At 42.8% G+C, this 21,078-nt stretch overlaps 1 protein-coding gene across 2 annotated transcripts in view; it reads right to left on the reverse strand.

Annotated features, from left to right (window-relative positions):
- Positions 1-21,078, reverse strand: part of ESPL1 (extra spindle pole bodies like 1, separase) — a 548,935-nt gene that overhangs the window by 526,032 nt on the left and 1,825 nt on the right. For both annotated transcript variants that reach the window (XM_030198173.1, XM_030198172.1), the window contains exons 2-4: positions 20,231-20,325; positions 18,190-19,287; positions 12,494-12,598 (exon numbers count right to left, since the gene is read on the reverse strand). In XM_030198173.1, coding sequence (XP_030054033.1) covers positions 12,494-12,598; positions 18,190-19,287; positions 20,231-20,311 — 1,284 coding nt within the window. In that variant the 5' untranslated portion in view covers positions 20,312-20,325. The remainder of the gene's footprint in view (positions 1-12,493; positions 12,599-18,189; positions 19,288-20,230; positions 20,326-21,078) is intronic.

Raw genomic sequence — 21,078 nt, forward strand, 5'->3', positions numbered from 1 at the left:
AGAGGTCCTAGGACGGATCCTTGAGGTACACCCACTGACAGCGGGATAGAGGAAGAGGAGGATCCACCAGAGTATACACTAAAAAAAGGCTGTGAGAGAAGAAGAAAACCATGAGAGCAGAATTCTGAAATCCAAGTGAGGGCAGCGTGTCAAGGAGTAGGCTGTGATCAAGTGTCAAAAGCAGCAGAAAGATCGAGAAGGAGGAGGATAGAATAGATCATTGGAGCAAGTACTGTTTCAGTTGAATGAAGGGGACGAAACAGATTGGAGTGGATCAAGAGTAGGTTGAGAAGAAAGTCGAGGCAGCGACGGTGGACAGCACGTTCTAGTATCTTGGATAAGAAAGGGAGGAGGGAGATGGGGCGATAGTTGGAAGGAGAGGTAGAATCCAGAGAAGGTTTTTTGAGGAGTGGGGTGACTACAGCATGTTTGAAGGCATCAGGGACAGTCGCAGTGGAAAGTGACAGATTGAGGATATGACAGATGAAAGGGGTGACAGCAGGAAAGATAGTGTTGAGTAGATGAGTGGGAATAGGGTCAGTGGAGCATGTGACAGAAGAAGTAAAGTTTCTTCTTCAGTGATTTTGGAAAAGGAAGAAAAGGAGGCAGGGGTAAGAGGGTTGAGAGAGTGGACTAAGGGAAGAAGGGGTGGAGGAGAGCTGGTTGTGAATCTTATTATGAAAGTAATCAGCCAGAGTCTGGGGAGAAAGTGAAGGGGTAGTAGGAGGAGAAGGCACTTTGAGGAAAGAGTTTAGCGTGGCAAAGAGATGTCTAGGATTTGAACCAATAGAGTTAGTCAATTGGATGTAATAGTCCTGTTTGGCAAGTTGGAGAGCAGATTGGAAGGAGGTCAGCAAGAATTTGAAGTGAATAAAGTCAGCAATGGCACAAGATAGTAGCGGATAATAGGGGTCAGCCAAGGGTGGGGTTTGGTACGTTTAACGAGACGAGACACAGGAGGAGTGTCCAGAGCATATGATAGAATAGTATTATAGTAAAAGACAGCCTTATTGACAGACTTGGTTGACATAGCAGTAGAGAAAAGATTTGAGATACTGAAGGACAGTAGAAGGGTTAATAGCCTGTAGATTCCTAAATGTGCTGGTTAGAATAGGACTGGACTGGGGGGGGGGGGGGAGGGAGTTGAACTGTGAAAGTTATAAGATGATGGTCAGATAGGGGGAGAGTTGAGGCAAGGAAATTGGAGGGTGAGCAGTTGGAGAAGAGTACAAGATCAAGACAGTGGCCATTCTGGTGAGTAGGGGTGGTGGAGCACAGTTGAAGATTGAAGGAGGAAGTTAAGGCAAGGAATTTAGAAGCATAAGAGTCAGAGGGGTCATTAGCATGAAAGTTAAAATCCCCAAGAATGAGGGAAGGAGATGATTCAAGAAAGAAGGAGAGCCAGGCATCAAAGTCAGTGAGAAAGGAAGAGGGGGATTTAGCGGGGGGAGAGTTTGTTGCAGACAGCGTGGGCATTCCATAGATCACAAGAGGAGAAGAAGAAGGGGGGTGGAGAGGAATAGAAATAAGATTGGAGGTATCACGGTAAGGCCTACACAAATAGGATGAGGGGGACCAGGATTGGGATTAATGTCACCAGCGGAGAGCAGGAGAAGGAGTAGGAGTGGTATGACGACAGCGACGAAGGCGAGATATATTCAGGTAAAAAGGCGAGGGGTGAATGGAAGGAAGGAAGTGTTGAAGGTTGAGAGCTGTGAAAAAGGGGGTGGAAAAAAGAGATGGTGAATACAGAGGGAAGACAATGTGCTCCAACGGTGGGAAGTGGTTTCGTAAGGAGAAACAGATTGGGAAGGGATAGTGCCAAGAAGAGCAGGTGTACTGGAGCCATAACAACAACAGATTTTGGTACAGAAATGCTCAAAATAAGCTGAAGGGGGGGTGGAGGTTCAGGTAGGTTCAGAGCAAACTAGGAGGGGGATAGTATAGGCATTAAGAGGTAGTAGCCAATAAGATAAATACAATTCAATAATACAAGATAAATATAAGAATTACAAAATAGGGTAATGCAGTAGTAGAAGCAGTAGTAGAGAGTAACTAGCAAAAGAGTCAGATCGATCTTGAACAGTGAGATGAAGATAATGGATAGAAGGCAGCAGCCGTCCAGAAACGTTAGCTGTGAGCAATTATGAAGGTATATCCATTAAAATCCGAACCCTCTCAGTTAAGCTGCAGTTTGGGGCAGAGGATGCAGGCAGGAACAGACGATGCGGGCTGGGACAGGGGATGCGGGCTGGAGCAGACAGGCAGAACAGATGCAGGCTGGAGCAGATGATGCAAGTTGGAGCAGGTAGAGCAGGCTGGAGCAGGCAGGTACAGATGAAGCGTGCACTCTGGAGGAGACAGCTCAGGACTTGGAGGCAGGAGGGTGCAACAACTCAATAGATGAATGTAAAGTAGGATGAATCACGGCAGGAGCCCCATGAGGGAACATCTCAAGAATGTTTCAGGATAATGCAGTCAATCTAATAAAGGCAAGTGAAGGTCAGTGTCATCATTACTGATGAAAAGTCAGTGGATTAATTCTGTTGGTCTTTATAATAAATTCCTTCAGTGTAGTTGTGATCAGTAGTGGATGTCAGACTGTTAATAAAAATTAAACATTTAAACATCAGTTGAATTAGTGCTTCTGGAGTGTTGTGATCAATCCGCAGTATCAGCAGATTAGGTTTTCACGAGGTTAAATCGATTGTTCAGCTGAGACCATCAACTGGGTTAGGGATGATTCTGGCCTGTTATGATCAAGCTATGGCTCCAACGGTCGTATCTCCACGTGGCTGCACTGCCATGCAACTGAAATAGTTAGCTGGATTCAGCGATGTGTAACCTTAAATCCAATTATGAGCCATCCGACAACTGCTAATCAGGAACAATACTTCCCTGTTCAACCTTTTCACAAATCGATTTTGTGATTCACTCGGCAGTGAAGTCCGAGGCAGACTCGGGGGAAGATCAGCTGAAGATCGATTTTGTGATTCACTCGGCAGTGAAGTCCGAGGCGGACTCAGGGGAAGATCAGCTGTTCATGAGACCGCTCCAATCTCATCCGTCGCTCCGCTTCCTTCTCGCCAGAACCCAACAATCCTCAACACCGGCTATTAACTCCTCGGCAGCGAGACCTGAAGCAATGGGATAACTATCAAATTTAAAAGACCTCAGTCTTTGAGATTGTTTGGGTATTTGCTATAAGCTGTTCCACGGTCCTAAGTCCCTGATGGCTTGGTTTTCACAGACTGTCGCTATCCGCGGTTCACCTTGTTATGGGGAAGCAGATCCGATTGTGCACGGTCACCTTGCTCTCTAATGGCTTGGTTCCCACGATTTGCTGCAATCAGCGGGACGACTCGTTTGTTGATGATGTGGGACCCGTGATCATGCCCGATCCTACCCACTCTCCTGCTCCCACCGTCTCCACTGCCGCTAACACGGCCCTCGCGGTGACCCACGATTTTGCTGTGATCAGCAGGTCGACTCACTCGACCCGCTGAAGAATGTTTATATCTTGACACGGTTTTCAACTTTGACGATTGTGTATAATTTGATTCTATATATTGTACTATATCTTGTCACGGTCTCTAGTCCCATGTCCCAATTATACAGAATATATACATTTGTGATTCTTGATAGTTCCATCACTCAATCTATTGCCTCTACTGCCCTCTTATTTTCTTCTAACTCACACATCCCCCAAACAATCATAACATTTCACCAATATGTTCCTCCTAAAAATACTCATCCTCATTCACGCATTCACGTTCATCCACGCAACATTCACCGCTACCCCCTCGGAATTCAATGTTATTCCAGTTCTCCACCACCACAAAAGACCAAACCAACCTCATCCCCACGTAACAACCAAACAAACCAATCACCAAGCAGACAGACTTCGCTTAAAACAAAAACAATCTCACCTAAACCCAAAACATCTACAACAAGACAACTCATCAATATCCACCCATCTACCACAGCTGATGAACCATACCTAACCATCCATGTAGGATACATCAATGCAAGATCAGCAGTTATGCAGAAATGTTAAGTAGTAGTTAACAAAACAGAAATTCTCACAGACTGGATTAAATCAGACAATCTGGACCTCTTACTCATCACAAAAACCTGGATCTGTGACCCAAAAGATCCCATCATATGCCCCCCTGGCTATAAAATCTTACATTGGACCAGGAAGGAGAGGAGAGGTGGAAGCATAACGCTCATCTACAAATCAAGCTTCTCCGCTGAACCCATGTCTGAAACCATTACGCCACAACTTGAAATTGTGTCAAACTTCAAAGTCCCGTGTTATGTGACCACCTAACCTGTCCTATGTTACAGACCTCCCTCTAATTGGAACAATAACCAATCCACCTTCATGGACTTTATATCAAATGCCTGCATCAATAATTCCAATGTATTACTAATTGGGAACTTGAATCTACATTTAAAGGATCCCAACTCTACCCATACTCTCGAACGCAAGGATTTCCTTCATCTTTGTAACCTTGACCTCCCTCCTATACAACCCACCCACAACAAAGGTCACTCGCTCGACATCATCTCTTACAAATTCTCTACGAGCCTTAACATCGACATTTCTGATATCAACTGGTCTGCACCCCCTGGTCGGATCATCATAAAGCGACACTATCCCTACACTGGCAAAAAAAGGGCCAGCCTAAAAAGCAAGACCCTGTAACAATCATCACTAGAGAATGGATTGACAAGGAAAGGTTTTGGCAACAAATGTACAACAACTGGTCTACACAACCTAACTCAAATCACTTCCTTACTGAATGGGACAACAGATGCAAAATTATACTCAACGAAATAGCCCCATTACGTACTAAAACTCTACGCAGACGCAACCCGTCACAATGGTTTAACGAACTAAAAACCCTAAAATCACAAACCAGGAAACTAGAAAAAGAATGGAGTAAATCAAAAGACATCACCTACAATGAACGGAAGCAGTCACATAGGAACTACAAAAATGCCATTAAAAAGAGCCAAAAGATCCTACTACACACAGACAATTATAACCACTGGCACAGACATAAAAAAAACTATCAATTCCTTAAAAATCTTAACACCAACCCAGTCACATCATCCTCAAACTGCCCATCTGCTAACCAGCTGGCCAAACACTTCAGTGACAAAATTACCAATCTCTGCAGTACGATTCCCCAGGACTGTGCAAATATCGACTCCTTCCTTGACAAACTGGACCCCTGCAAAGACGAAATTCCAGCTGACCGTTACTGGACAAATTTCTCCCTCCTCACCACCAAAGAAGTTTCTATTTACGATCACCAAACTCTCCAAATCTCACTGCCATCTTGACCCATGTCCCAACTACCTAATGAAATATGCTCCTGAACGCATCATCATAGATCTCACCTCCCACCTAAATTTCCTGCTACAGCAAGGTTCATTCCCTACTGAACATGGCAACATACTACTTACACCAATTCCTAAAAACCCCAAGAAACCAGCGAGTGATGTCACCCCTACCGCCCTGTCGCCTCCATCCCTCTGCTAATTAAATTGATGGAAAACAGGGTGACCTCTCAAATCAACGATTATATACAAAAATTCTCCATTCTACATGAGTCGCAATCAGGTTTCCGTCCAGCCCACAGTACAGAAACAGTCCTACTCACTCTAATATCCAAATTCAAACAAGAAATCTCATTTGGAAACAACATCCTCCTCCTACAATTCGATTTATCCAGCGCATTTGACATGGTAAATCATAATATTTTAACCAAACTACTGGACAAACTTGGAATTGGCGGAAATATCATTAACTGGATAAAAGGCTTCATCACCTCAAGATCCTACCAAGTTAAGTCAACCTCAACTATCTCATCTCCCTGGTTACCAAACTACTACTTAGCATTTCTATAGCGCTACAAGGGTTACGCAGCGCTGTACAAGTTAAAACATGGGGAAGGACAGTCCCTGCTCAAGACAGCTTACAATCTAAAGGTAACAAGCTATGTAGTCAGTGTAGGTATCATGAATGGGGAAGGTGGTTAGGCACCAAAAGCAAGTGAGAAGAGATGGGCTTTGAGTAAGGACTTTAAGATGGGCAGGGAGGGCGCATGGCGTATGGGCTCGGGGAGTCTGTTCCAGGCATAAGGTGATGCGAGGCAGAAGGGGCGGAGTCTGGAGTTAGCGGTGGTGGAGAAGGGTACAGATAGGAGTGATTTGTCCTGAGAGCGGAGGTTACGGGTGGGGACATAGGGGGAGAGGAGGGAAGAGAGGTAATGGGGGGCTGCAGATTGAGTGCATTTGAAGATCATTAGGAGAAGCTTGAACTGTATACGGTAGTGGATCGGGAGCCAGTGAAGCGACTTGAGGAGAGGGGTGATATGAGAGTATCGGTTCACGCGGTAGATAAGACATGCGGTGGAATTTTGGACAGATTGAAGGGGGGATAGGTGGCTAAGCGGGAGACCAGAGAGGAGAAGGTTGCAATAGTCAAGACGAGAGGTAACGAGTGAGTGGACGAGGGTTCGGGTGGTCTGTACAGAGAGGAATGGGCGGATTTTGCTAATATTATAGAGGAAGAAGCGACAGCTGTCTGCTGGATATGGGCAGAGAAGGAGAGGGAGAAGTCGAAAATGACTCAGAGATTGCGGGCTGACGAGACGGGGAGGATGAGGACGTTGTCAACAGAGACGGAGAGTGGGGGAAGAGGAGAGGAGGGTTTGGGTGGAAAGACAAGGAGCTCAGTCTTTGCCATGTTCAGTTTCAGATGCCGGTTGGACATCCAGGCGGCAATATCTGAGAGGCAGGCCGAAACTTTGGCCTGGGTTTTGACTGTGATGTCGGGAGTGGAGAGGTAGAGCTGGGTGTCATCGGCATTGGCCCAAGAGATTACCAAACTGCGGTGTACCTCAAGGGATCCCCTTTACCGCCGATACTCTTCAATCTTATGATGATCCCACTAGCCAAAGCTCTATTCAGATATGGTCTCAACCCTTTCATTTATGCCGACGACGTCACCATATTCATTCCCTTCAAATCCAATCTAACAGAAATCTCCAACAAAATATCCACAGGCATGAATATTTTAACCTCTTGGGCCAACGCCCTTATGATGAAATGGAACAAAGTAAAAACACAATGCCTAATCCTCTCATCTCAACACTCCACGCCACTCCCATCTAATCTTAAAACCTTCGACATCACAATCCCCATTTCCGACAACCTGAAAATCCTTGGAGTGACACGAGACAACCACCTTTCGCTTGAAAATCACGCTAAATCCACTACAAAGAAAGTGTTCAATATGATGTGGATAGTGAAACGCGTAAAACCCTATCTCCCCCAGAAAACTTTCCGGAATTTGGTGCAATTCATGGTACTTACCCATGTCTACTACTGTAATAGTATGTTCTCAGGCTGCAAGGCCCATATCCTTAAAAAACTTCAGACTGCCCAAAATACAGCAGTGAGATTCACTTTCGGCAAATCATGTTTTGAGTGCGCAACTCCTCTTCGTGCAAAACTTCACTGGCTCCCTATCAAAAAAATGAATCTACTTCAAGGTCCACACATTAATCCACAAGATTTTACACAGCGAATCTCCGGGCTATATGCTCAATCTGATTGTCCTTCCAACCAGAAACATGTCTGAATCTTCACGAAACTACATCAACTGCAAAGGGCTCAAGGACAAAACCTATTATGGATCCAACTTCACCTTCCTTGGCAGCCAACTCTGGAATGCCTCCCCAGACCTATCCGATCAATTTGTGACTATTTGCCCTTCCGGAAAGCACTGAAGACCCATTTATTCAAGCAAGCCTATCCTAATGACCCAGACTAATCTTATGAACCCATTTACCTAACTCGTATCCATGTGACAACGACATTGACCTAGAATATATCTCCCACCTTACTCCCTTCTCCATTGCCTATCTCTACCTATTCATCTCTTCTATTATTCTGGTATATTTAACTTTTACTTTCTCCAACAATATTCTGTATTCCCTATTACTATGTAAGCCGCATTGAACCTGGAGAAGCGCGGGATACAAATGTAATAAACAACATGTCGACTCCTTGATTGTCTCCGGGAATCCCACAAACTGCAGGTTCTCCTGCCTCGCCCTGTTTTCCAAGTCTTCGATCTTCAGTTGTTGTGAGTCAATGCCTCCAGGCGTTCTATGCTTTCAGCATGGGCCTGCAACGTATCTTCCGCGTCAGACACTCAGCACTCCGGGTCAACTCCGACAGTCTGGACCATCCCTATTTGCTCGGAAAGCTGTACGAATCTGGCGTCTAGCGCCTTCACCACCGCTTCTGTAAGTTTGGGGATGAAATCCAAAGTAGAATGCAAGGGAGGCAGGGAGGGCACCATTTTGTCGTCGCCAGGGCACAAACGGTCCGGACCTCCTCTTAGCGGTTTAGTTGACATTGGCTGCTCTTAGTCAAAAATTTGTCCATATACTCTGGTCCACTAGATAAATCGATATTTTGTTAAACCTCCGTTTTTAGAGTACAAGAAATTAGCGAAGGGAGGAAGTTTCCAGAGCAGCACACTTCGTGCACGTCCTCTGCTGCTCACAGCATCACGTCACATGTGACCCCAAAAATTTAAATTTTAAAATATTCAGGGAAGGCCCAAAAAATAACGTTACAAAAAACTCCAAAATTAAACTAAATTAAATTAAGGTAAGGCCCTAGGGCCTCTTACTTTACTCCCTGGACGTTCACCCTGGGGTCCATGAACTTCTTCGGTAGACCCCCGGCACCACCAACTCCTCCGTTGCAGCAGGCCATGGAAGCCTGCCGGGGAACCTCAAAAATCGAGGCCCCAGCTTCACTTTGCGGCCTACCGGAGCTCCTGGGCCTGGATCCAGCACGTGCATGGACCAGGCCCAGAACTGGCCGCTTTCCTTCCTGCCCTTCTCCAGTTTCACAGCGGCGCGCCACCTCGCACCTGCCGCAGTCCTCTTCAACCTCCGGGCTTGCTCCGGTCCCAAAAAACATCGGAACAAGCCCGGGCCAGCTAGAAACACTGGCCACCAATGGAAAAAGCTCCCGGATGGGCCAAAAACTGCCCGAAGACCATCGGACTTGAAAGGTGTCCCAAAAAAAAGATAGGGCAGAGCAAGAAGAGCCCCAGAGATCCAATGGACCCCTGAGCAGGCCCAGAATGTCCACCAGGACCACCCTGGAGCCCAGGTAAGCCCCAGAAGGGACCACATCTAACAATTTTTTAAAACCCTTTACACTAGCATTAGCGCGTGCTAAAAAGCGCACCTACAGTGTGTCTTAGTAAACAGGGCCCTTTGTATTATACTCAATATCTTACGGGCAACCAATGTAGTATTTGCAACATTGGTGACATGATCAAACTTCCCCAAAGCCCCATTCTGTATCATTTGTAATGCATCAATTTTATTCTGTAAATTTTATTCTGGGTAAGTAGAGACTATTACAAAAATCAAGTCTAGGCAACACTAAACTCTGTTCAAGAATCCTAAAATCATATGCTGCAAGCACTGGTTTCAACTTTTGCAACCAAGCACAAGTAATAAAAACAAATCTGAATGACTCATCACTTGATTCTGACTGGAAAGATTACAATCTAAAAACATACCGAAATTCCTCATCATAGTTTTAACAGGAATCCCAAATCAATAACACCTCTGTTTTCAGCAAGTTAAGCAAGAGTATTAGTTTTCATCAACACACCTCATACGATTGACTTCTACAGAGACATCATCACCCATTGTAAAATTGTACATCAGATTTGGTTGCATCTCCTCTTTCCATAGAGCATGGTCGCTGCTAGACAATTAGCTCTCTACTAAAGTATGTTGTGCATACTGTCCTGTTTTATTTTTATCAGCTCACTGATCTGTATAGGTTTTTTTTTTTTTAATTCATTGTTCCATATTATATGCTGTTATATGTTTTTATAAATATGTTGCTTTAAAATCAATGAAGTTTTTTTTTTTAAATTACAATTTGCAACTCACTTTAAGCTCAAACACTTCCCCTGTCGATGCCATATAGATATTTAAAAAAAAAAAAAAAGGGCTGATAAAGATGATCCCTGCGGAATACCCATAGACAGCTTTTAAGAAAGTGATTTTTGCTGTCCTAACTTGCACATTTCTACCCTTTAAATATGAACAGCACTACTCATAAACCACCCCATCCAAGCCAACACTCTTCAATTTCTGTAACAAAAGCTGATGAAACATCTAGGGAAACAAGACAATAAGCTACTTACCCATCCAGTGCCCGTCTTAATTCATCTAGTTCACAACAGCAAAGTTTCAACACTATGATTCTTTTTTCTAAAAACCATGTTGACAAGAATTCAACCCACCCACCTTCTCCACACAATCAGTCTGAAAGCTACTGTCTCAATTATTTTACCAACCATAGGAAGAACTGACATTGGTCAATAATTACTGACAACTGAAACATCTAACCCAGAATTCTTCAATAAGAGATTCACTATTGCGAACTTTTACAAACTTGGAAAAACTCCTTCATCAAATGACTTATTAACAATTGCCACCAGGGAAGGTGCAGCAAAAGCTGACATTTGCTTAACAATTCCTGATGAACAAGAGTCTACAACTGATTTAGTTGGCTTCATTGTTTGCAAAATATACAACATCTCCTGCAAAGAAACATCACAAAAAAGTTACCATTTTTCCCCTAGATGACTCTGGTGGGGTGCACCAACTTCTGTACCCAATTTTCCTACTAGAAGGGCATTCATACTCTTCAGCCTAAAAAAAAAAACCCTCCCCTCAACATCTAATCAGTATCACTTTGAATAACTGTCACCAGCCACTTTAATTACCTCACTAGTTACTCATCTCTAAATCATTTATAAATGTTAAAAAGCAGTGGTCCCAGCACAGACCCCTGCATAACCCCACTATCTACCCTTCTCCATTGAAAATAACGACCATTTAACCCTACTCTCAGTGTTTTTTTTTATATCTTTTAACCAGTTCTTAACCCATAATAGGACATTACCTTCTAACCCCTCAGGAGTCTTTCATGAGGTACTTTGTGAAAAGCCATCTGGATACACAATTATCAACTACCTCACCTTTATCCACGTTTGTTCACCCCTCCAAGGAAATGTAGATTAGTGAGTGATTTCCTTTGACTACATCCATGTTGGCTTTGCCTCATATGCTTATGTATATGCTCTGTAATTTTGTTCATTATAGTAGTCTCTACCATATCGCCAGGCACCAGCATCAGTCTCACAGGTCTATAATTTCCCAATCGCCTTTTGAACCCTTTTTGAAAACTGGCATACACTGCCCACCCTCCAATCTTCCAGTACCACGCTTGATTTTAAAGAAGTTTCATATTACTAATAGCTCTGCTATAATTGAAAAAAATGAACTCTGTACTCTGGGATGCATATACCATCCAGCCCAGATGATTTGCTACTCTTCAAGTTTTGTCAAATTGTCCCATTACATCTTCCAGGTTTACAGAGATGTGTTTGTTTCTCCAACTCATAGGCATTGAATACCATTTCTGGCATTGGTATCTCTCCCACATCTTCCTCAGTGAAAACCCAAGCAAAGAATTAATTTCATCTCTCCACTATGGTCTATTCTTCCGAGTGCCTCCTTTACCCCTCAGTCATCCAACTGATCCTTTTACCTAAAAAAAAAGTTTTTACTATGGGCTCTGTTTACTAAGGTGTGCTAGTATTTTTAGTGCATGCACAAAATTAGTGCGAGCTGTGTAGGCGCCCATAGGAATACTGTGGGCGCCTACACAGTTAGTGCTTCTAGCGCATTCTAATGCGCCTCTAGCGCTGCTTGGTAAACGGAGCCCTATGCCTCCAACTCAATCTTCTTTACAAATTCTCTTTGTCTTCCTTATCAGCACTCTACTGCCTGAGCTTTTCAATGCTTTAAAGTTGAAAGTGATCCTGGAGGATTGAGTAAGGGTGGATGCAATTCCTCTACAAAGCAGAAATAAGGATGTTGGGATCTATGAGCTGGTTAGTCTGACCTCTGAGTAAATTTAATGGAAAACACTGCTAAAACCAGATCAGCAGTACCACTGAGCCAGAAAGCTGATGCTATCAAAGCAGCATTCCCACACCAATAAGTCTGCAAATGGACAAAACAGGCACCAGTGCTGCCCTGCACTCCACAGCAGGAGCTTGTGGATCCTCAAGGTGGATCCCAAGGGCTGACTAGTTCAGACCTCCAGAATCTAAAATCAGCAAGACTAGAAAGATGTCAACACAATCCTATCTACCACACTTTAGGCATCTGTGGCGGGGTGGGGGGAGGAACGACAAAACAGAATGCTGGGAGACTAGGTAACATTTTGCTGCAACTGAGGAGTCATCTGTAATGATACATAGAATGCTAAGGGTTTAAGACTGTTAAGAACACATAGCACTAGTAAAAACATGCCCATTGCCTTCAGTCATTGTTCCCCTTCTCCTGTGAAATACCTGAAAATCCTGAAGGAAGCTATAAACAGTATTGGTACAGAACTGGAGACTGTTGTATTGTTGCTGCTTAAGACTCCTCTGCTGTTTTGTGCTATCTGCAGAAAGCTGTAAAGGAGAGACCAAACCCAGAGTTAAGGCAGATTAAACAACAAATATTGAAGCTCATCTGAAGAGATGCATCTAATGCATGCTTTAAGTAAAAATAGAAGGGTCTTGTAACAGAAGTTACTTTGGTTAACTGTTACAGAATGAGTTGTAATGCTATCTAATATCACCATGGAACTAGTATGTTCCAGTCACTTTACATGGCACAGACTTTGCCGAGGCCCTTCACCAGGTCATACCTTGTATTAAGCCCCAGATTTGGTGGTTCTGAATAGGTCATGAGCAATCCAGATTGCTGGTACCTCTCTGGTATTCCCAAAGGACGTGACATGACAATGTTGACATAGTAGAGATCTTTTCTCACATTAAAACTTTTGATTGTATCCCTATAACAGGAATTTATGAATTTAAGACACCCTAAATGCACTTGCTAGAGGTCTTAGCTTATAAGTGCTCTAACTGCAGCAGCACCCATGAACAAAGAAAATTCTACATCTATTCTGTTGTGACCCCAGAAAGCGAACACGAGTCAAATGCTAATGTGCCTACAGGAATGTATTGGTGTTTTAAAAACGCTAACGCGCCTTAGTAAACATACCTCTAAAAAGAGTCTCACCTTCCCAAGTCAGGATCTGCATTCTAATTGGAGAAGTCCACACCCCTCTTATACCCATTGCTTCATCATTCCACACATTCCAACATTCTGCTCTCTGTATTAATGGTGTTACTACACATTGCCTTTCAATTAAGTCAGAATGCCCTACAGAAGGGGTCCACAAACCTAGTCTGAAGGCCACAACCCAGCTAGGTTTTCAGGATTTCCATAATGAATATATACAAGATTGGTTTGCAACAAATCTCATATATATTCATTGCAGAAATCCTTAAAACCAAGCTGAGTTTTGGCCCTCGAGGACTGGGTTAGAGGCTCCTGCCCTACAGATATGGTTGAATGGTAGGAGTGAACAGTAGTGGTCTATGCTCTGAGCTCCCTATGGATCTGGAAAAAAAAGTTAGCATTAAATATTTTGTTTGAAAAATGTTACAATTGTCTTGAGTGAGTTATTGACAGAACGCAAGACCCAGCAAATTTCACAGGACTTTCTGAAAAGTTCCGAGAGAAGAGAACATTTCTCTGGTAAGTGAACGCTATTTTGCTTTGGGAACTTAAAGATTGGGGTTTAAAGGAGGAATTGTAGGTTAGTGTTAGGCAAAATAAAAATATAAAAAGCAAATTTTATCAACTAATCTCCTTAGCCTTTTCCACTTAGTTTTCGAAATTTTGTAACACAGGATTAAACAGATAGACTAGCAGGCACTGCAGGATCTAGTTTAGTATTGAGGGGGGATAGAGAGAGAGAGAGAAGGATCTAATTTAGTATTGAGGGGGGATGGAGAGAGAGAGAGAAGGATCTAGTTTAGTATTGAGGGGGGAGAGAGAGAGAGAGAAGGATCTAGTTTAGTATTAAGGGGGTAGAGAGAAGGATCTAGTTTAGTATTAAGGGGGGGAGAGAGAGAAGGATCTAGTTTAGTATTAAGGGGGGGAGAGAGAAGGATCTAGTTTAGTATTAAGGGGGGGGAGAGAGAAGGATCTAGTTTAGTATTAAGGGGGGGGAGAGAGAGAAGGATCTAGTTTAGTATTAAGGGGGGGAGAGAGAGAAGCAAGTAGCTTTAACTAGAAATGGGGGGGGGGGGAGGGGGCGGCGACAGTCGCTCAAAAGCGCATGGCTCGGGATAAGGTATCTTCCAAAGGTATCACCAAAACAGGGAAGATAGGGTACCCTGATAGTGAGGTTGCAAAAGAGACCGTACTAGATCAGGTGTCCTTAAATAAAAATCATACAAAAGATTGCAAATTAATACTGTCAAGTACTAAGCATGATGTAAATAGGAACAAACAGTTTGAAATGTCTATATGCAAATGCCAGGAGCCTAAGAAATAAGATGGAAGAGTTAGAATATATTGCACTAAATGAAAAATTAAATATAATAGGCATCTCTGAGACCTGGTGGAAGGAGGATAACCAGTGGGACACTGTCATACTGGCGTACAAATTATATCATAGTGATAGGGTGGATCGAATTGGTGGAGGGGTAGCATTGTATATTAATGAGAGCCTTGAATCAAATAGACTGAAAATTCTGCAGGAAACAAAATACTTCTTGGAATCACTGGATTGAAATTACATGTGTAAAGAGGAAAAGAATAGTGATAGGAGTGTACTACCGTCCGCCTGGCCAGGATGAACAGACAGATGCAGAAATGGTAAAGGAAATTAGGGATGCAAACAAATTGGGCAACACAATAATAATGGGTGATTTCAATAACCCCGATATTGACTAGGTAAATGTACCATCAGGGCACGCTAAGGAGGTAAAATTCCTTGATGAAATCAAGGACAGCTTTATGGAGCAGCTGGTACAGGAGCCGATCAGAGAAGGAAAAATTCTAGATCTAGTCCTTAGTGGAGCACAAGATCTGGTGCGGGAGGTAAGGAAATCAAATACGTTAGCGTTTAAAAAAAGGAGACTATGATAAAATGAAAGAACGGGGAGGGGGGGGGGAAAAAAAAAGGAGGAGCGACTGCAAGGGTCAAAAATTTACATCAGGCGTGGATGCTGTTCAAAAGCACCATCCTGGAAGCCCAGGCCAAATATTCCGCGTATTAGAAGAGGAGGACGGAAGACCAAACAACAGCCGGCATGGTTAAAAAGTGAGGTGAAGGAAGCTATTAGAGCTAAAAGAAAATCCTTCAGAAAATGGAAGAAGGAACCGACTAAAAATAATTTAAAAAACGACATAAAGAAAATGTCATGTCAAATGCAAAGCGCTGATAAGGAAGGCCAGGTGCCCTTGGCCTGGATTGGCCACTGTCGTGGACAGGATGCTGGGCTCGATGGACCCTTGGTCTTTTCCCAGTGTGGCGTTACTTATGTACTTAAGAGGAACTTCGAAAAAAAGATTGCATTGGAGGCAAACACATAGTAAAAAATTTTCTAGGTATATTAAAAGCAGGAAGCCGGCAAAAGAATCAGTTGGACCGCTAGATGACCAAGGAGTAAAAGGGGCGATCAGGGAAGACAAAGCCATAGCGGAGATATTATATGAATTCTTTGCTTCAGTCTTCACTGAGGAAGATTTGGGTGGGATACCGGTGTCGGAAATGGCATTCAAAGCTGACGAGTTAATGAGTTCTCTGTAAACTTGGAAGATGTAATGGGGCAGTTCTACAAACTTTAGAGTAGCAAATCTCCTGGACCGGATGGTATTCATCCCAGGAGTACTGATAGAACTGAAAAATGAGCTTGCGGAGCTATTGTTAGAAATATGTAATTTATCCTTACATTCGAGCGTGGTACCAGAAAATTGAAGGGTGGCCAATGTTACGCCTATTTTTAAAAAAAGGTTCCAGAGGAGATCCGGGAAATTATAGACCAGTAAGTCTGATGTCGGTGCTGGGCAAAATGGTAGAGACTATTATTAAGAACAAAATTACAGAACATATTAATGAGAAAGTCAACATGGATTTAGTGAAGGGAAATCTTGCCTCACCAATCTACTACATTTCTTTGAAGGGGTGAACCAACATGTGGATAAAGGGAAGCCGGTTGGTATTGTGTATCTGGATTTTCAGAAGGCGTTTGACAAAGTATCTCATGAAAGACTCCAGAGGAAATTGGAGAGTTATGGGATAGGAGGTAGTGTTCTATTATGGATTAAAAAACTGGTTAAAAGATAGAAAACAGAGTAGGGTTAAATGGTCAGTATTCTCAATGGAGAAGGGTAGTTAGTGGGGTTCCCCAGGGCTCTGTGCTGGGACCACTGCTTTTTAACATATTTATAAATGACCTAGAGATGGGAGAAACTAGTGATGTAATTAAATTTGCTGATGACACAATGTTATTCAAAGTCATGAAATTGCGGGAGGATTGTGAAAAATTACATGAGGACCTTAGGAGACTGGGAGACTGGGCGTCTAAATGGCGGCAGATGACGTTTAATGTGAGCAAGTGGAAAGTGATGCATGTGGGAAAGAGGAACCCGAATTATAGCTATGTCATGCAAGGTTCCACGTTAGGTGTCGTCGTTGATATGTTGAAACCTTCTGCAGCTAAGAAAACAAATAGAATGTTAGGTATTATTAGGAAAGGAATGGAAAACAAAAATGAGGTTGTTACAATGCCTCGCTCCATGGTGCGACCGCACCTGGAATAGTGTGTTCAATTCTGGTTGCCGCATCTCAAAAAAGATATAGTAGAATTAGAAAAGGTGCAGAGAAGGAGGACGAAATTGATAAAGGGGATGGGACGACTTCCCTAGGAGGAAAGGCTAAAGCGGCTGAGGGCAGATATAATAGAGGTCTATAAAATAATGAGTGGCGGTGAACGGGTAGATGTGAAGCGTCTGTTTACGCTTTCCCAAAATACTAGGACTAGGGGGCATGTGATGAAGCTACAATGTAGTAAATATAAAATGAATTGGAGAAAATGTTTCTTCACTCAACGTGTAATTAAACTCTGGAATTCGTTGCCAGAGAATGTGGTAAAAGCGGTTAGCTTAGCAGAGTTTAAAAAAGGTTTGGACTGCTTCCTAAAGGAAAAGTCCATAGACCGTTATTGAATGGACTTGGGGAAAATCCACTATTTCTGTGATAAGCAGTATAAAATGTTTTGAATTTTTTTGGGATCTTGACAGGTATATTGTGACCTGGATTGGCCACTGTTGGAAACAGGATGCTGGGCTTGATGCACCTTTGGTCTTTCCCCAATATGGCAATACTTAATGTACTTATGACATTGTAAGAGGCCAGCACTAGACTATACGTAAATAGTGAAAATTCTTCTAACTGCAATGATTCTAAATTTATACTGACAAAAGCCCAGAAAAACTGAGGGTCCAACTACTAAATGCTTATTTTAAAGAAGTGCAATTGTCAAACATGTCATCTCCTGCTCCCAAACCACAGCTATGAAAACAGTTAAGTTTACATAGGCAATTTGTTAGGTTTGAGAAATTATGTACCACCCATGTTCCTCTTTTTCCTTAGCTTGACATGTAAAATACAGATGTGTTATTTATCAAACACCACTATTGTAGTTTGCCATCTACTAAAATCAATTCTATCCAAGGAAATTCTTCCATCTGGTTTGAGAGCTATAAATGTAAGCATTTGTACTGCCATATTCAGAGCTTTGGAAGGCAGAGACGTTTCTGTGGCTCCAGTGCTAATCCCTATCCCCTTGTTAACATAACCTTGTGCAACTCTAGAATAAAAGACCAGCTTTACTGACTACTTGAAGTACATTCTGAAAATCAAAATACATTCTACATCCCTTAAGGTCTGTAGTCCTCTCCAGTTTTAGCAAGTTGTATCTAGATCTGGAAAGAGATCTCTTTGGCATTAAAAAAAAAAATAAAAAAAAAAACACTAACCTTTATTACATGTTACAGTAAGATACACCAACTATAAATGTGGTTAAAGAAAGTCAGGCTTGTTTTATAAATATTTATACATGATTGCATAATAAGAGTAATCTATCATTGCCCTGAGGGCTGTTGGTAAGAGTGTGTAATAAGGCTAAACCCTCACCTGTGCAATCTGCTGGCTGATAAACTGGTCATACAGCTCCCAGAAGGACAAGAGGCTCCCAAGATCCTCCTGAGAGAAAGCCCTGCCATTATTCCTCTTCATGCAAGAGATCACAAATTGGCAACACTCATTCAGCAACCTGTACTGCTCCTCCCCTCCAATGAGGAAAGGATGCAAAGCAGCAGCAGCCTGGGATAGAAGAGGACTTCTCAATGCTGCCTGCTGCAGTTCTACACCAATACGGCAGAGTTCCAGGGCAGCAGCAGAGCTAGGAATCAGCTCATCTGATTTTAGATAATAGACACCTTGCTCAACAGCTTTTTTTCCTTCTTTCAAACAGCTGCTTCTACAGAGGCGCTTACACCTTTCCAAGGTAAGCTCAATAATACAAATTGCCTGGCCTAGACTCAGGGGCTCAGCTTGCAGTTTCCTTTCCATAAAAGGATGAATTAACAGGCAGAAAATTTGATCGCTCTGGAAGCGAGCCTCCTCTTGTGTCACAGAGATGTTTTGGGCTTCAAACAATGCCAAGGCAGCAGATGCATGACGAGCTGAGAGAGATACAAAGCAGGACTGCTCAGATAGCAAAGATGGACTCATGCCCTCCAAGAGCATCAAAAAACGTACAGCCTGCAATCTGATGCCGAGTGCCTCCTGACACCCTGCTTTGGTTAATTGCCCAGGCCTGGAGACCCCTTCTGCTGCTTTCCACAAGATGCTAAAAGCACTTTTGGTGATAATATCAAACTCCTTCAACAGCTCTTCACCCATCCTCAAGGAGCTGTACTGCACCAAGGAGTTGTACAAGTGATTGGCAAATTTTGCACATGCATTGTACCATCCCTGACCACTGAGGTTCCTTATGAAGTGGTACAGTATTTTCTCCAGATAAAATGGAGTCCGCTGAGGTCCAGTTCCCATATAACACTGCCATGCCAACTCTGCCAGAAGCAACAGACTTTCAAGATGTTGTGGATACAGTTTTCCTTCCCCAACGTGCTGGTTGCAAGCACGGAGTATTTTATCAAACACCACTCTATGCTCAGTAATCTGGTCTGTGGTCAATGACATCTCTGGGTTACTGGCAATGAAAAGGTCCTGAAAGGGAATTTTTTTTAAGTTAGTGTCATTGTAAATGTAACTTTATAATTAGTATAGTGTAATAGTAACAGTGCCTGATACAACACAATTGTAGCAATTTGATTATAAGAAACCCAAAGTAGTTATATACATAGTTTTTCATAGGCCAATCACAAACTACCACTTTGCTTCGGTTTCCAAATGAAAAACATAGCTCAAAGTTCTTTTGACAGCACCCTCATTACTGCCTACACTATCTAGTATGAAAAGTAGAAAATCAAATAGCAAAACCACCATCACAACAGTTTGGGGTTTTTTTGGTCTTTTTTTTGGTTGCTGTATACCCAATTTTAATATGGGGCACGGGGAATGGGGCACTCTTCCCTTAACTCAGAACCAAGTTTCAAACATCCCACCACCAAGGTTTCTTTAGTAATGCAGCTTACTTCAAATATGGGCTGATCATGTCCAATGGCTCAGTAAAGGTCCCTTGTTCAGTCACCAAGTTAAAGTTTCTACATAGATCAGCAAAAGATACTACAAAAACTGACTATAACCCTGCCTAAAGGGAAGGGGAAAGTCATGTTCTCATTGAGGATGATATCTGGTGACTGAATTTAGTGTCCATGAGACAGGGTTCTGTAACTGTTTAGTTTTTACACTGTGGTATTAAAATACCATTTACCAGATTATATAATATGGAAATACCTAACACTTCCTGAGAACATAAGTAGGTAGACACTGGATAATGTGTTAATATAAGAGAGAAAATCCAACCAGTTGTCAAAGGCTCATGGCACCAGAATCATAGCACTGGTACCAATGTAGCTGAAAAAATTGTTAAAAATAAAAGTAAACACTGGGCAAAAAAAAAATGCCAACGTGCCAGGTTCCATTTTTAAGCACTTTTTTTTTTTGCATTATAGTAATCAATGAGCCAGATGAAAGTATTTATTCATACCTTTACATTTGCCAGCAACTTCTCTGCAGCTTCTTGTGTGCTTGTTTGTTTCACAAAATCTGCTCCCTTAAGGATCTTCATTTTGTTTTCAGACTCTAAACAAGAAGAAATATGTTAAGCTTGGCATGGAAGCAATAGTTTTATACATGATGCACCATGGTCTTCCATCTTAAACACTGTGCAACTTGCAAGTCAGGGAGCCAAACAGTAAATAGGTTCATGAACTCATCACCTTTTCCTCTGACTCTGGAATACAGGCATGGTCTAACAAGTTTAGTATAGCAGGCAAGCCAAGACTGAAATACCACTTTTATTGTTAACACTGCTTATAACCTTGGGAACCCCACTTTCTCTCCCTTCACTACACAGATACTTGAACGCGCCGTTCTTAGCCGTTGCCTAGATTTTCTCTCCTCTCATGCCATCCTCTATCCGCTTCAATCCGGCTTTCGCCCCCTACACTCGACAAACGGCACAAAAGTCTGCAATGACCTGTTCCTTGCCAAATCCAAAGGCTACTACCCCATCCTCATCCTCCTTGACCTATCCGCTGCTTTTGACACTGTCAATCACAACTTACTTCTTGCCACACTGTCGTCATTTGAGTTCCAGGGCTCCGTCCTCCCCTGGTTCTCCTCTTATCTCTCCCACCGCACCTTCAGAGTACATTCTCATGGCTATCCCCATCCCGTTCTCTGTTGGAGTTCCTCAGGGATCTGTCCTTGGACCCCTTCTTTTTTCAATTTACACCTCTTCCCTAGGCTCCCTAATCTCATCTCATGGTTTCCAATACCATCTCTATGCCGACGACACCCAGCTTTATCTCTCCACACCAGACATCACTGCAG

This window comes from Microcaecilia unicolor, chromosome 3 (genome assembly GCF_901765095.1).
Source record: "Microcaecilia unicolor chromosome 3, aMicUni1.1, whole genome shotgun sequence".
In the NCBI taxonomy this organism is placed as follows: domain Eukaryota; kingdom Metazoa; phylum Chordata; class Amphibia; order Gymnophiona; family Siphonopidae; genus Microcaecilia; species Microcaecilia unicolor.